This window comes from Chelmon rostratus, chromosome 22, assembly GCF_017976325.1.
Source record: "Chelmon rostratus isolate fCheRos1 chromosome 22, fCheRos1.pri, whole genome shotgun sequence".
In the NCBI taxonomy this organism is placed as follows: Eukaryota; Metazoa; Chordata; class Actinopteri; order Chaetodontiformes; family Chaetodontidae; genus Chelmon; species Chelmon rostratus.
In genome coordinates this window covers 448,990-466,005 of record NC_055679.1, presented here as the reverse complement: position 1 = coordinate 466,005, position 17,016 = coordinate 448,990, and the positions used below count along the sequence as shown (strand labels likewise).

At 43.9% G+C, this 17,016-nt stretch overlaps 1 protein-coding gene across 1 annotated transcript; it reads right to left on the bottom strand.

The window, feature by feature from the left end:
- Positions 1-3,864: 3,864 nt before the first annotated feature.
- On the bottom strand, positions 3,865-16,686 carry LOC121626053 (uncharacterized protein K02A2.6-like). Its single transcript, XM_041964413.1, has 3 exons — positions 13,879-16,686; positions 11,168-11,291; positions 3,865-3,944 (listed from the first exon to the last, which is right to left on the bottom strand). The coding sequence occupies exons 1-3, from the start codon at positions 16,684-16,686 to the stop codon at positions 3,865-3,867; spliced, it is 3,012 nt and encodes a 1,003-aa protein (XP_041820347.1).
- Positions 16,687-17,016: the final 330 nt, after the last annotated feature.

Here is a 17,016-nt window from a genome sequence, read left to right as displayed (position 1 = left end):
CCTCTCGCTGCCCCCACACAGACCTTATGACTGCGCCATTGAACTTCTTCCTGGCGCCCCTCTGCCCACTCAAAAGCTTTACAACCTCTCCAAGCCAGAAAAGGAGGCTATGGAGAGCCACATTAAGGATTCTCTGTCAGCCGGCCTCATTCAATCCTTCCTCTTCTCCAATGGGGTCTGGCTTCTTTTTTGTTGACAAGAAGGGTAACTCTCTGCGCCCTTGCATAGATTATTGAGGAATAAATTACATTACTGTGAAAAAAACCCCCTCTCCCCCTGGTTGACTCAGCTTTTGGCCCACTGCATGACTCTGTTATTTTCTCAAAACTGGATCTTAGAAGTGCCTACTACCATTTATTCCGCATAAAGGAGGGAGACGAATGGAAAACTGCATTCCAAACCCACCTGGGGCACTTTGAGTATATGGTGATGCTGTTCAGCCTCACCAACGCTCCTGCGGTTTTCCTGGCAGTTAGCAGACTGAGGTGGCAGTTCCATCAGCCCAGGCCCATCTCTGTCATGCCTGCTGAGTATGGTGGGAAGCCCAGGCCGCCCTCACTAGGACAACTGCTTGCAACCAGCTGATAGCGAACCATCAGCGACCTCCACCTCCCCCGGGTCATCGAAGACTACCCTGCCTTCACTGTCCAGCAGTTGCTCGATGTGCAGCAGCTGGGTAGGGGGTTCCGGTTTTTGGTAGACTGGGTGGGGTATGGGCCAGAGGAGAGGCTCTGAAAAGGTTTAATAAATGGTTCAAAAATGTGCAATAGATGGGTCAAGGAGATCCACACACTGAGTCTGCTGAGAGTGAACAGGCAGGGATAGAGTCCAGTTCCAGTTTACTCATGTCAACACTCGGTGAAGTAAGACACCACAAAGATGAAAAGACAATTAGACGAATACTGGTGGAAGGCCGGTGCTTAAATACTAAGGGTGCATCTCATTTCTCTAAATTGTTGTTTCCTCCTCCTTGCTTGAACCTTAAGTACTTCTGGTCTGCCATCTTGGCAGCCGTCCCAAAGGGCATTTTTCAGCTCAGAGGAGCGAGGATCAGGGAATGAAGAGGGATCTCAGAAAAGCCATGTGCGAGGATACATGAGTGCATCCTTCCTGGAAGTCTTTCAACTGAACGGTATAAAGACGCCCCCACAGCTGGCACATTTGAAAGAGATGGCAGAGAAACAGTTTAAGTGTAAGGCAATGAATGGTAATTTAGATGGGTTTAATTTTTTGTTACATTCTCCAAAGACCAATAATATATGAATGTGGTGTTCTGTCATGGTACAGTAATGATTTGTTATCCACAACCTGTGTAGTTATGTTTTATTCTCACTCAGCAGCCTCCGAGCATATGTGTAGCATATCTATAGCACTCTGCTATTTATCACACTTCACATGTCAGAAACCTTGATGTTATGATTACAAGCCTTCACGTGGCTGTCACTTTATGTTGACGAAAACTGAAATATAAAACAAACACATCTGCCTCACATCAAGTGTTCTGTGTGTTATCTGAGTGAAATAATGTGTTTTATGGCTTGTAGGTTACCCTTTACTGACAGCCCTGAAATATGTCTCATTGAACAGGGAAAGACACAGGCAGAGCGAGGTTGATCAGGTTCAGGTCAGAAAATGACCACCTCTTCACCGGGAAGAGGCATATTCCACAATGGTACTAGATTAGATCTCACACTGGAGAAATGTACTTTTACAGAACACACAAAGGGGGGTGGGGTGGGGTAATTTACCAGCTCATGCACTGACACTGTGTGAGCAATGCAACGTCGCACTACCACCATTGTCCACGTACCAACTACATATAGGGTGTGTCATAATTATTAAATAACCTGAACACACATCTCCTCACCATGTTTTGGTAGACTACCATGAGTCAAATGACAATTGTGTGAATAAACCTTGCTAGTAACAGACTGTCGTTGAATAATACATTCTCACAGTGGAACATGTTCAGGCAGAGTTATGTTACTGTTTTCAGGGGATACCCCTTTACTAACACTGAACATAAATAACCTCTGGCTGGAGTCATAACAGGGATGCATTAACTTTTGATATGTGCTCCACAGCAAAGTCATAATGAAGATGGGGATGGATTGCACACTGACCCCCACACAGGTGTCCAAAAAATGGGACAACCTGAAGAGGAAATACAAGGTGAGCATTATGGATTCAGTGCACTTGCATGAGCATTTGTGACGGGAGTTGTTACATAATGCATCACAATCTAGTGGTTTCAGTGTCTACATCTCATTGCTAAAGTTCCTCTTTGATATTTCCCAGGAACTAAAGAATCCACCGACAGGGACAGACAGGGGCAAGGCCAGGTAGCCACATGGCCGTGGTTTTTCCAAATGCATGGGGCCATTGTGGGGGACGCCCCTCTATTAAGCCCCCAGTTTTGATGGTCTCATGTGATGGGGGAAGCCACAATCCCGTGGCTGACATGGCCTCCAGGGGTAGTGGCTCACCATCTCCTGGAGCTGGTTCCGGTACTCGTAGCCAGGCATATGTGGAGGAAAGTCGAGTCTGACTCCACCACCACACAGGCGGATGATCCCCCTCTGGCTGCCCCCCATCAAAGAGGCCTCGCACATTGAGGGGGGCTGTGATGGCTTTCCTCACAGTGGAGGCAGAGAGAGGAGCCATGTTTCAAGGCACGGAGGGCTGACGCCAAATGTTTCCTGGATTTATTTGAGGGATTAGTCAGACATTAAGATGTCTGACTATGTGCAGTCATATGTACAGTATTGTATTATATTATTTATATTTTCCAAAAATTTAAGTTGTGGCATCTAAGTCCTGACTCTGTTTTTGTTAATCTGTGTCTCAAACTGTAGAAATCACCTGAAATTACATGTATGCAACATCTTTACTGTACCTTGTTGTTCATGCATTTGTGTTGCCATACTTGACATACTGAAATGGTTAAAGGTAACGATGATATCTGTAGTACAGCTTTCATCTGATACTGTATGCAGGTGCTGGATATGTTCTGCAGCAAACTGGGAACGTCATCCAACATTGTTACACCCTGTGTTGCAATGGTATTGTCCTTTAGGAATATGACGGCAGGGTGCACTAAGTCTTACTGTTGGCCTGAGACTGTTGTGTGTAAAGCATAGACAATTGTGCACATGACATACTGCTTGTTGTACTGGCTTCTGAACAGTTATGGACTGAACTCCTGTGTTGTGATTATGGCTGAATGGTGTCTCATACATGACCTTGCAGGTGGCACTGTTGGGGGAAGCAAGCCTGCGTAAGTGCTTGGACAATGCACATAAGCCACTAACCCAACCAGGTTAAGAACACATTGGACAATACTTACGGCTGATGCAATTACACACCAGCATGTCATGTACCTGAATGTGCACACAAATGCATTTACACTGAATACCGGCCACAGAGGCGAGTGTGGTATAGCACTTACACAGGTAACATTATATCTTCACCTTTGTGTCCTTCTCCATGTATTATTCCACACATACCATTATAGTTTTCTGTTCAGTTCAGTGTCCACAGCTCATAGTGAAAATACATTTAGGCAACCGATTGCAGCCACATGCGCAACAGACAAACACATCCCTTTACAGGGTAATGTTCAAATGGACAGGAGTGGCACAACTCAAACTGAAAGACAACACAGGCATTTCCATAACCAAAACTAAACAAGGGCTTTAAGGCACACGGCGCACACACAAGGCTGGTCACATGAGGTAGACACATTGTCAACGATCTTGTCCTCATGGCATACATATAGTCATGGTCCTGCAATTCTACAGGGTGCACACGTGGAACTGAGAGCCGCCAGTCAGTCACGCTGGCCATGTCCACTTGCTTCCCCCCTTACTGGATATCCTCAGTTGGCTCCAGGATGTCCCCTGCTGTGAGGCAGATGTTGTGCAGCACTGCACAGGCGGTAATGACTGAGGGGACAAAGGCGTGGTCAACCTACAGAGCCCTGAAGAACAGCCATCTCCAACATGCCTTTAACATGCCAAAGACCCGCTCTATGATGGACAGGCCTTAGCATGATGGTGGTTGAAGCAGCTCTGCAGCCTTCCTTGCAGTGGTTCCACGTATGCTGTGATGATGGCCACAGGTAGATCAACAGAGCTGAATGACTTTTATTTAAGATTTAAAACCCATGTGAGGAGGTCCTGAGGTCGATTTCAGCAACTGAGCAGGACCCAAAGCTGGTGATTCATCCTCATAGGGTCCAATCCAGAACAGGTTCAGGTCTTTTTGCACCAAAAAGGCCACAGGACCAGATGGGATATCTGCTTTTCTGCTCAAATCCTGTGCAGAGGAGCTTACAACAGCTTGGTACCCCATCTTCCAGAGATCTGTGGATTCATACACCATCCCAGGTCTCTGGAAAAAATCAGTAATCACTCCAGTTGCCAAAAAACTATGTCCTGTGGTCAACAATGACTTCAGGCCTGTGGCTCTAACCTCCATAGTCATGAAGTGTTTCGAGAGGATAATGGTGACTCTGCTCAGGAGGGAAGTAGATACACACTTGGACTTCTTTCAGTTTGCCTATAAGCAGGGTCGAGGCACTGATGACGCTATTACAAGCGTCACTCATCTGGTCAGCAAACACCTCGAGGACCCCAGAGCTTATGCACGTGTGTTGTTCGTTGACTTCAGCTCAGCGTTCAACACCATGCAGCCGCACCTGCTTGTGGGAAAACTGAAGGAGATGAATGTGAATTCTTACATTCTGAGGTGGTATCACTCCTTCCTGACACAGTGCACACAGCAAGTCAGGGTCAACAGCGCCCTCTCGGAACCAAGATTGATAAGCACAGGCGGAGCTCCCCGGTCCTCTTCACATAGTACACAAATGATTGTGTAACAACACATTCAGAGAACTTTATTATAAAGTTCTCTGATGACACAGCTATCGTCATCTTGCTGCATGCTGACGGTAGCCCACTTGACTATTTCTCAGAAATAGAGGAATTTATCCAGTGGTGTGACCAAAATCATCTTGTGCTGAATGTGGGAAAGAGAGAGGAGATGATATTTGACCCAAAGTCTGTCGGAGACCACAGGCCAGTTGTCATTAAGAACCAACACATCAGTCAGGTGGGTTCATACAGGTATCTAACACACTCAGCTGGAAGGTACATGTTGGAAGCCTCTGCTCCAAACTCCAACAGCGTCTCTACTTTCTACGCAGACTAAGGGTCTATGGAGTGGAGCAGAGGATTATGTTGCTCTTCAACCGGGCTGCACTGGAAAGTATCATCAGATAGGGCATTGTGGCCTGGTACGGCAACCTAACTGTGCAGTCGAGGTCACAGATTGCCAGTCTGGTGCAGACTGCCGTGAAGATTATAGGGGTCAGGAATCATCCTCCCCTCCACTCGTCACCAGACTGGCACAGAAAATTGTTTCTGACCCGACTCACATTTCACACCATGAGTCCCAGCTTCTACCTTCCGGCAGGAGACTCAGGGTCCCCAGAACCAGGCTGAACCTCTACAAAAGCTCATTCCTGCCAACATCCATCAGACTGCTAAACAACCAACAGTACGTCTTAGTGCAATAACATACATGGTGCAATAAATTCTGATCCGTGCAATATAATCTGTTTATATCTCTCTTGTATATAGGTGTGTATACAGTGCTGTGAAAAAGTATTTGCCCCTTCCTGATTTCTGTGTTTTTTGCATATTTATCACTCGCAAAGGTTTCAGTTCATCAAACCAATTTTAATATCACACAGAGACAACCCAAGGATATATAAAATGCAGTTTCTAAATGATGATTTTGTTTACCAAGGGGGAAAAAAATCCAAACCTGTCTGACCCTATGTGAAAAAGTAATTTCCCCCCCTTGTTAAATCACAAAGTAACTGTGACTAACCACAGTTTTGGGAAAGCTGAGTTCAATTTCACAGGCCACACCCAAACCTGATTGCCACCACCTTTGTTGAATCAAGAAATCACTTAAATAGAAACTGTTAGACAAAGTGAAGTAGGCTACAAAATCTCAAGAACAATCGCATCATGCCACGATCCAAAGAAATTCAAGGAGAAATGTGAATAAAAGTGACTGAAATCTATCAGTCTGGAAAAGGTTACAAAGCCATTTCCAAGGCTCTGGGGTTCCAGTGAACCACTGTCAGAGCCATTATCCACAAATGGAGAAAACTGGGAACAGTGGCAAACCTTCCCAGGAGTGGTCGACCAACTAAGCACTCCAAGAGTGCGACAACAACTCATCCAGGAGGTCACAATCGGTGTTCATGACTCCACTATAAGAAAGACACTGGCCAAAAATGGCATCCATTGGAGAGTTCCCAGGCGAAAACCACTGCTGTCACAAAAGAACACAAAGGCTCGTCTGCCAAAAAGCATCTTGATGATCCTCAAGACTTTTGGAGAAACGTTCTGTGGACTGATGAGTCAAAAATTGAACTTTTTGGAAGGTGTGCAGCCCGTTACATCTGGCGTAAAAATGGCACAGCATTTGATAAAAAGAACATGATGCCAACAGTAAAGCATGGTGGTGGCAGTGTGATGGTCTGGGGCTGCTTTGCTGCCTCGGGACCAGGACAACTTGCTGTGATTGACGGAAAAATGAATTCTGCTGTTTACCAGAAGATCCTGAAGGAGAACGTCCGGCCATCTGCTTGTGCCCTCAAACTCAAGCGCTCTTGGATCATGCAGCAGGACAACGATCCTAAACACACCAGCAAGTCCACCTCTGAAGTGGCCAAGTCAAAGTCCGGATTTAAATCCAATTGAGATGCTGTGGTGTGACCTTAAACGGGCAGTTCATGGTAGAAAACCCTACATATGGCAGAGTTGAAACAATTTTGCAAAGAAGAGTGGGCCAAAATTCCTCCACAGCGGTGTGAAAGACTCATCACCAATTATTGCAAACGCTTGATTTCAGTTATTGCTGCCAAAGGTGGCACAACTCGCTATTAGGTTCAGGGGGCAATTACTTTTTCACATAGGGCCAGACAGGTTTGGATTTTTTTTTTGTGCCTTAATAAATTGAATCATCATTTAGAAACTGCATTTTATATATCCTTGGGTTGTCTCTGTGTGATATTAAAATTGGTTTGATGATCTGAAACCTTTGTGTGTTATAAATATGCAAAAAACACAGAAATCGGGAAGGGGGCAAATACTTTTTCACAGCACTGTATGTATGTATGTATACATGTGTGTGTATTTATATATTTTTTATATACTTTTGTTAACATACATATATATATATTTACTTCTGTGAAGTATGTCGCTGCTGTATTTTCTTCTTTGGTTCTCTCTTTTCTGTTTACACCTTTAAACTGTAGCTGGACAGAGTCCAGGAAAAATTTCCCCACAGGGACAGAGTGGGGAACCAAATAATATATTATGTATGGTTGATGACTGTTGATGTATTAGGAGGTTCCTTTCGTCTTACCTGAGGGAGGACACAGCCTCTGTGCAGATCCTAAACAAAAGTATCAGACAAATTGTAATTTTGACCTGAAGAAAAGTCAGAGGACCACAAACAAGGGCTTCAAGGCACACAGCGTACACAACTGTGTACAGCATTTTCAGAGGCTGTTGTTTTGTTATAACGACTGAAGTTACAGACTGCTGCAGCCTGCTATTAATATGGTCCTGGGGGGTGACTCCTGTGCCTGATTGTGCAGTCAGGCAGGGAGCTTTACCTCTTGTGTTTCTCTTTTGTATAGTAACGTTGATTTACAACAAGTAATCCTGGCAGAACAATCCTTTAAATGCGGTTTACTATGTAAATGGTTTTGTTTGAGCAGACATCAGTTTTGTTGTCAACTAATATGCTTCCTGTGATCTCTGGTGGGAGTCGCACTGCATGTTTCTATTCAGGCAGAATTAATGTGCAACATGTGAGGCACCTGGGCACCGACACTCAGAAGTTGTCCACTGTGCGCGCGCGCGCACACACACACACACACACACACACACACACACACACATGATCCACGACCCAATGTGAGGTGAGTGACCAACCAGCACAGGCAGAGAAATGAAATAAGACAGACCTCTCACACCAACTAATGGTATTTATGGAGAAAGATGCAATAAATCTTCCTGCTTCCTCTGCCACCTGTTTTTACTTCAGAGGCACCGCTGCTGGCATAAATTAATGATCTGGCTGAGAGTCAGTCCTCTCTGAAGACCTGAGGGAGGCTGAAGGAGACACAAGGAGAGGGGAGAGAGGAGGAAAGAGGATGAGGAGACAAATCAAGGTACAGTTATACTTAGAGATGAGATGAGTGGAGATAAACAGCAGGGACAAAAAGAGCTGAAAGGCTACATGCTAGAGAGCTAGAGCTAGGATCTGTAAAAGAAAATGAAGGAGATAAGAATGACAGGATTGAGAGGAGTGGCATGTGGTTCTGCAGATAGACACTGATACATTGGAGTCTGGAAATATTTGGTCTACAGTTCCAGCAAAAGTACTGCAGGTTTTAATAATTTATCCTTTTCTACTTGTGAAGTTGTAATAAAAGTAAATAGGACATACAAATAATAAGACAAATGCAAATGACAGACACATTGATGATACAGATAGATAAACAGGTTGAAGGCCTTATGTGTGAGTTGCTTTGATACAGGTGTGCAGTACAAGGGAGGGTTTATTATTTGTTATGTCATTGGGGGAAGCAATTCTGCTGTTTGTGACTTGCTGTGCTTTACTTTAGTGTGTGTTAGCCACACAAACAACTGGCATATAAATAGGCTCCGTTGACAGTTTATTAGGTACACCAAGCCTAAACTGAAACTGTCTAATAGTCCTGCAACATATTCTCTCCTTGTGAAGGTCATAATGTTCAGTTGTTGTAGACTGTGTTTTCGATAGGTGCTGATTCAACTTTATGATCATTTTAGGTGATGTTGGTAATGCTGTTGAACTGTATTACATTACACAGAGAGGTACCCTCACTGATAAATACTTAAATAGTTAGATAAAAGGGGTCGACAAAATAACATCAACACTTGTCAGTATAACGCAAAACAGTTCAACTGCACCCCAAACTCTACCAAACAACTTTGTATCAGTAATTTTTGTATTTCTTTATCTATTGTTGCAGCACAGTACTTCAAGAAATTATATTGGACTATTTCCTTGCTCCATGAGGAAGCCTGTTCACTGTGGCTTTAAAAAAAAAAAAAATCTGTCATTTTATTTTCTTGTTAATTCATGGATTTTTTAAATAACATCCATCTGTTTGAAGCCTTTGCTGTCATTACTGAGCACAAACATGCCTTGTGGGACTGAGAATTCTATCAAGGACCTCTCATATCATCAGTATGTAACTCAAAGTTGCAAGAGTGTTGTAAAATGTCCAATTATTTTCTACTGATACTGAAAGAAAGTTTAGTTCAAGTATAAATAGGCCTAATTATTTCATGCGAACGACTTATATTTGGCTACGTCACTTTGCATGAGACAATCAAAGTCATCTGCTCATACAAAACTGCTAGCCTCGTTTCAAAGCAAATTAGCTCAGCTAATGCATAGACATATACAGTGCCAGCCTGAGATCCATTTTACTGCAGGGGGAAAGCTGACACAGGGAAAGGGAAGCATTTTAAAATAGACTGTGTCAACAAGGCTCTGTGTGTTTGTCTCATGGGTACACAGTCTGAAGAATATTTCCACCTCGGCGTATGTAGGAAAATGACTCCTGGACTGTTTTCCCAAAGCTGCTGCTGTAATTGAACGATATCAGATCACCAGAGCTAAAAAAGTTTAACTTGGGTATTAAAGTTTGAATACCCAAACTTTAATACCCAAGTTTGGGTATTAATGACTTAATTCTGTTAAGTCAAATCTGTAACTTAACAGAATTAAGTTACAGATTTGAGCACTTTAAAATGCTGTTAAGATGAGTTCAAGTGCTTGTGAAAAACAGTGAGAGTATATCATGAAGGTAGTCAATTTATTGTATACATCTGTTCTTGATCTGGGTGCCAGATGTCATACAGATTACATTTTGGTTTATCTTAAGATAAAACTTTAATCATTTGCTGGAGAAATTAGTTGTAACCTTACACATCATCTGACTTGAGTTGCTGTGGCTCTACCTGTCTCTCCTGCTGTCTTTGTCTTTGCTCCTGGATGCTCACATGAAAATGAAATGTGGTACAGAAACTAATCAGCCATGTGTTTCTGGCAACTTTGCTCTGTTAATATTCACGCTAAGCCAATTTGTTAAGAGTTTTGGGATGCTTTGGCTGCTATGTTTATATTTAAACCTCCCCCATATCAACTATCTATAATAATAAATGGATGACAGTTATTAGATAATACACAGCAATACTGAACAGGAAAGTGTAATTGGTTAATTAGACAAATTGTTAAGGGCTGAGGAAATGGTTGGATTCCAAGTACAGAAAACAGATGCTGATGATTTGAATAATAAGGATTGATTGTCACAGAAAGGAATATTGATCACTGTGTTAATTCAAGAAGGTGCAGGCAGGCAGGTAAGGTGAGTCAGCAGGTTTTCTCGTGGTGGAGTGGAGCTGGGCAGTCTTGGCAGGTTGAGAAACAAAGAGATGATCCTGAGACACAAGGAGAGCAGACATAAGCTGCGTTTCCATTACAGTTGTTCGCAAAATATAAGCGACATTTCAGCAAAGTTCAAATGCTATTTGCAGGTGTTTACATTGAACAGTGTTTTGCGAACCAGACGAAATTCTCGTAAATTCTCGGAGTCCCGCAAGATTTCATTTTGAGGAAGATGACATTTCAGATAATAACATACTGATTCATTTTTCCAAATGTGTGTATCTGGAGCATTGAATGTTCTGCAGTGATGTAACGGCCCTTTGTTCTTCTTATTTTCCTTGATGTTAAATTGATCTTAAATACAAATTCAAAACAATCACAGATCTGGAATGATGCTTTCCAATATTCAATTAAAACAGTGCAACTGCAACATTCAAACCAGCACTCTAGACTCGTGCACTTCCAAGTATGCCATTAAAATCTTAATGCATTAAAACATGAACAGCTAAAGGTGAATAGAAAAGAATAACATTTATCCATTCATATTACAGAAAAAATCAGCGCAGTTCTGAGGAGTATGCAAGGTTGAGTGCATAAATCAGCCCCATAAGGAATGTACATGCTTTAGCAGTATTACCGCATCCTTGCAACATCTCCTTGCCCTCAAGAAGGATGGATACATCCACTGGATCCTCTCCATCAGCCTCATGAACGACCAGGATCTTGAGGATGTGCTGGGTGGCATCACTGCCGCTGCCCTCCTGCATACAATTTACAAAAAAATAATAATGCTAACAATGCTATTGAGAAACAAATAAAAGAATCATTTGAAATGACTTAATTATCAAAGCAGAATAAAAATGTGTGATGAAAAACAACCATGATTTAACATATCTTGGATCAGTGGTTCCAAAAAGAGTTCTAGTTGAATTTTAGGGAAATTCTGATTAGCATGATAACATCAGCATACTCTTCTTTCCCCTACAGAAATCATATTGATTTAATTTTAAATTTCACTCCAGTTCTCTCCTGGTCATCCACACCCCTATATCCATAAACATTTGTTCTTGTAATATTTTGTTGGCTTTTAAAATCAGGGTTCCTGCACCTTTTCCAAAGTCAAATTCAAACACTTTTCAGGTGTTCAAGGTGCATTTTAAAGCTTTTCCAACACCTTACAGCTATGGTAAATTACATATTTATAGGAGTATACATATACTCTGTCAGGCTGGGACTCAATTCAGGACTCAGATGCAGATATTTCAAACAACACAGATTTATTTTCAAGCAACCCAGGGACCTCATTAGGCTATGAAACTTAACCTGGGATCAATGATCAAGAAAACAATATCAATCTCTACAATATAAAGAAAAGAGCAAAGTAACAAAAAACGCTCCGAAAGGGGGATCAGAAATAAACAACAGAGGCTACAAAACTTGATAAACCTAAAAACGTTCCCGAGGGAGGAAGAACACTGTGGCATGTACAAGCTGTAGCACCCACCCTTATTTAGTCAAGTTAGTGCTCTATGTGACCTATGAGAACAGTGAAGCAATAGATATGTCATGCCCTCTGGCTCCGCCTAGGGGCAGTTTCTCTCTCTCCCCTCCTTTCTTTCTTTTCTCCACAGGTGCTGGTGAGTGAGGCACGTGAGCAAGTTACGGGCAGGTGCAGCTGATCGACAATCAACCCAACTCTCTCCAGCGGCAGCAGGGAGTTGTCCTCCAGTATTCATTCAGCCTCCCATAAAAGACGACAGCAGACCACTACTCAGCGCCGGATTGTAGAATATCAGCAGTTAGTTAACCCTGTCTTGCTCAGCTTAAACCTGTTGTTGCTCATTCTGCCTGGATTGTTTCTCTCTGTTCTGCTCAGCTTCGACACTCTCCGCTGCCTGTTGCCACTCTGGACCTGCATCCTCTCAGCTGTTCACCCCTCCTGGAAAAGACCCTTGGCATTCATCTCCCTCCTTCTGCTGCAACTGCCCGGACATACTCACCTCCATCTCTCGGACCTGCCACGCTGCCTTACCACCCACCTTCTTCCTTCCATATTCTCACAAAGTCTGTAAGCCAAGATAGAGCTGGTTATTTAAAGAAACCCAGGTTAGTTAGTCTTGTGTTTCATTGTTAGTTCTGTTAGTCAGGTTAGTATTTTCTACTTTGTTAGTTTCTGTCTGTCCTCTAGTGGGCACTAAAGAATTATTGTTTCCCAGTTTTGTTGTACCTGGAAGACTCATTTGTTGTTGAATAAACCCTTTTGTTGTACGCTCTCTCTGCCGTGTCACTGTCTGCACTTGAACCTCTGAACCAGACCCGTAACAAGATCCCCTCCAGTGAGGTAATTCACAAATGTGCTCCAAAAGTAATCCAAAGTATTTAGAATATGTTACTTCAGTAATTAAATGGGATGTTACATAATTACATATTAGAGCATTTTTTATTAATTGCAGATACAGAATGTGTCTCCTATTGTCTGGTACACAATTTCTACAGCTGGATCCAGTACCAGTAGTTGTAAGTTGTAAATTGTTATATAGTGGCTCATTAAAGGAGCCTATCCTTTTAAGTGAATAAAGGACAACCACGAACTGTACTGGTACATGCTCTGTATTGACTGAACCCAGGTATCAGCATAACAACAAGAAAGGGGCGTGACGGAGTCAGTGGAGGGACAAACTTAGAATGTCAATACATAACATATCCCTCCCCCTTTACTTTGAAGTCCCCTATACAAGACAAATTAATCCACTCTTCTTTTCAGTCTCTTAACATGTTTCTTAACATCCCTTTAACTGACAAATAACAACATAACACATATCAACAACATGTTTTCCTTAGCTAGGGAAAGAGGGTAGACTACCTCGTTTCCCAGACTGGACCCTGGGGATTATTATGCCCCATCGTCGTGGGTCAGCCTCTAGACTAGTATGACAGTCTATCTGGAGGGTGTCTGTCTCTTTGGGGGTATGTACGACCCATGGTTATGTCACGTGCATCATCACCAGGTCGTGGTGGCGTAATCTGTGCGGGGCCAGCTGTCAGTGGGGAAACGCCATCTACAGGTGGCATGGAGGATTCTTCAAGATGCTGATCTGGATAGACCTCAAGATCAGGAACTGAAGATGCTGATGATTTTGGGTCATCACTGGAACAAGACGAGTGAAGCAGTTGATCGATGTGTCTCCTCCATATGAGATGGTCACTTGTTTCGACAGTGTATGACACAGGACCTGTTCTTGCCAAAACTGTCGCTGCTTTCCACTTTTCTCCCCTGGCATAGTTCCGGGCAAGAACCTGGTCCCCGGGAGTGAAGGTTCGCAACTGTGCTTTTGCTCTCCTGTCTACCTGAGCTCTCTGCTGAAGATGAACAACCTCTTTTGTCCTTAGAGGTCTCAGAAGGTCAAGACGAGTACGGAGCTGTCTGTTGAATAGAGCTGAGGCAGGAGACACCTTTGTGGTAGCATGAGGTGTGTTCCGATAGGACAACAGAAAAGCACTGAGGCGCTGGTTTAGTGATCGTCTGCCTTGTCCAGACTTGAGGGCGTGCTTCATAGTCTGGACGAATCTTTCAGCAAGCCCATTGGTAGCTGGGTGATACGGTGCAGATGTAATGTGGTGAATGCCATTCTCTTCCATGAATGCCTTGAACTCTTTAGACACCAGTTGTGGGCCGTTATCACTGACAAGTTGTTGCGGTAATCCAAAACGACTGAAAATCAATCGTAGTTCTTCAATGGTTCTCTCTGTGGAGGTTTCCTGCATTATGATAGCCTCCGGCCATTTGCTATGGGCATCAACCACCACTAAGAACATACGGCCCTCTACTGGTCCAGCGAAGTCTATGTGGACTCTTTGCCAAGGTTCTTCAGGCCATTCCCATGGATGTAATGGAGCCAACTGGGGGAGATTTCTGAGTTTCTGACAGTCAGGACATGATTTTGCCTTTTCCTCTATGGCTGCATCCAGTCCCGGCCACCAGAAATAGCTGCGTGCAATCTCTTTCATTCTCACCATCCCACAATGCCCGGAATGGAGCTCGTCAAGCACGTTCTCTCTGAGTGGTGGCGGAATGATGACGCGATTGCCCCACAGCAGGCATCCAGACTGGACTGACAGCTCATTTCTCCTCACCAGGTAAGGCTTCAGATTCTCAGTCATGACACCCCTCCTTCCCCTGGTGATAATATCAACCACCTCTGACAGAATAGGGTCTGCCCTAGTGTGTTTCTTCACATGAACTGAGGTTACCGGGACTGCCGCCACATCCTTGAAGTAAAAGATCTCGGTCGGTTTTGACTTTGCATGTGTGACTGGCAATGGAAGCCTAGATAGCCCGTCTGCATTTCCATGCAGGTCCGCCTTCCGGTATTTAATGTCATATTGGTGAGCAGACAATAACAGGGCCCAGCGCTGCATGCGACTGGCCGCGAGGGAGGGGATTCCGGTATGGGGTCCGAAAATAGAGGTGAGTGGTCGGTGGTCTGTCAGTAGTGTGAATTTTCTGCCAAAGAGATACTGATGGAATCTCTTCACCCCGAAAACTATAGCCAGCGCTTCCCGTTCAATTTGTGCATATCGGCCTTCTGCTTGGCTCAAGGTCCGTGACGCAAAAGCGATAGGCCTCTCTTCCCCTGAAGGTAATATATGTGACACCACAGCCCCGACGCCATAGGGCGAAGCATCACAAGCCAGCTGAATGGGTAGTGTGGGATCAAAATGCATAAGGGCATCAGAGTTAGACAGAGCCATTTTAGCTTCCCTGAAAGCTGTCTCGCATCTGTTGGTCCACTCCCATGTCTTGGTGTTGTTAAGCAGCTCGTGTAGTGGCTTCAGCTTATTAGCAAGGTTAGGCACAAATCTCGCGTAGTATGTCAGAAGACCAAGAAAAGATCTCAATTGGGTCACATTATTTGGGGATGGCGCTTCAACGATAGCCTTTACTTTGGATGGCGCCTTATGCAGTCCTGCACTGTCAATAACATGGCCCAAGTACTCAACTGAGGATTTGAAAAATTCACACTTGTCTTGTCGAACTCTCAGACCATAGTCTTCCAGTCTTTGTAATGTTGCTTCCAGGTTCTGTAAATGTGACTTTTCATTTGATCCTGTGATCAGAAGATCATCTAAGTAGCACTGGACCCCAGGAAGACCACTTAGAATTTGGTCCATGGCTCTTTGAAAAAGGGCTGGAGCGGAAGTAATTCCAAAAGGGAGCCTCTGATACCTGTACAGGCCCTTATGTGTCACTATAGTCAACAGTTCCTGAGATTCAGGGACAACATGCATCTGGAGATAAGCCTGGCATAAGTCTATCTTGCTAAACTTTTGTCCACCAGCCAGACCTGCGAAGATGTCGTCAATGAGGGGTAACGGATACTGTTCAGCAGTTAGTACTGGGTTCACAGTGACCTTGAAATTGCCACAGAGTCTTAGAGACCCATCCTTTTTCATTACTGGAACAATTGGTGTGGCCCAGTCACTTGTTCTCACCTGTTCCAGTACTCCACTCTTAACCAGCCTGTCTAATTCAGCCTCTACCTTTGGTTTGATGGCATAGGGAACAGGCCTAGCCTTTAAACACTTTGGGGTGCTTCCTGGTTTTAATGTCAGTTTAACCGTTATGTCTTTCATGCTGCCAAGTTCACCATCAAAAACTTTGGAGTGTTTATCCAAGACCTCCCGTAGGGAACCCGTGGTTCCATCATCCACAAGGAAAACCTCTTGCCAGTTTAGTCTGAGCTCTTCTAGCCATCTGCGGCCGAATAGGGCTGGACGTTTTCCTGGAATGATGTATAGGGGTAAAGTCATTTTCTGTTTGTTGTATTCCACCGCCACATTCACAAATCCTAAAACTGGAACAGCCTCCCCAGTATAGGTTCGCAACTTTAATTTTGTTGCTTGAAGAGCAAGGTGTTGTAGCTTCTCTTTATAAACTGTCTCAGACACCATGGACAGACGGGAACCTGTGTCTATTTGCATCCGTACAGGATTGTTCTCTAACAGTGGGGTAACCCAGTATCCATCATCACTGTCCCTGATTGATAGAACACACACGGTCTCATCATCAGACTCATCGTCACTTGATTCATGTTGGTCGTGCTCCAACTTATTGACATGTTTCTTTTTATTTCTTCGGAAACCATCTTTCTTCATCTCAACTTGCTGTTTTTCAGTTCTGTTTTTATTTCTACAGACGCGTTCAATATGGCCTTTCTTGCCACAGTATCTGCAGTCTAAGTCCCTGCACCAACATTCTTGTGCCTCATGCCCGGTTTTCCCGCAGCGGTAGCAAGGCCTGTCAGCTGCAGTTTTGTTCTTGGCTTCAGAAGACAGCCTATGTACTTGGGTTGAGGCACTAAAGTGCTGTGCTTCACGTGCAGCCATTTCCATGGAGGTGCTTATCTCTATTGCCTTTTTAACCGTCAAATTGGCCTCAGAAAGTAGCCGTTTTTGAATGGACTCACTGCTTAGACCACACACCAG

Excerpts from the sequence above, each read along its gene's own strand:
- LOC121626053 (XM_041964413.1), bottom strand. The coding sequence starts at position 16,686 with ATGAAGAAAGATGGTTTCCGAAGAAATAAAAAGAAACATGTCAATAAG. Across the intron at positions 11,292-13,878 it reads ATCTTCAGCAGAGAGCTCAG|GAGGGCAGCGGCAGTGATGC; the intron begins GTAGACAGGAGA and ends AATTGTATGCAG. Across the intron at positions 3,945-11,167 it reads GGAGATGTTGCAAGGATGCG|TCATTACCGCCTGTGCAGTG; the intron begins GTAATACTGCTA and ends TTGTCCCCTCAG.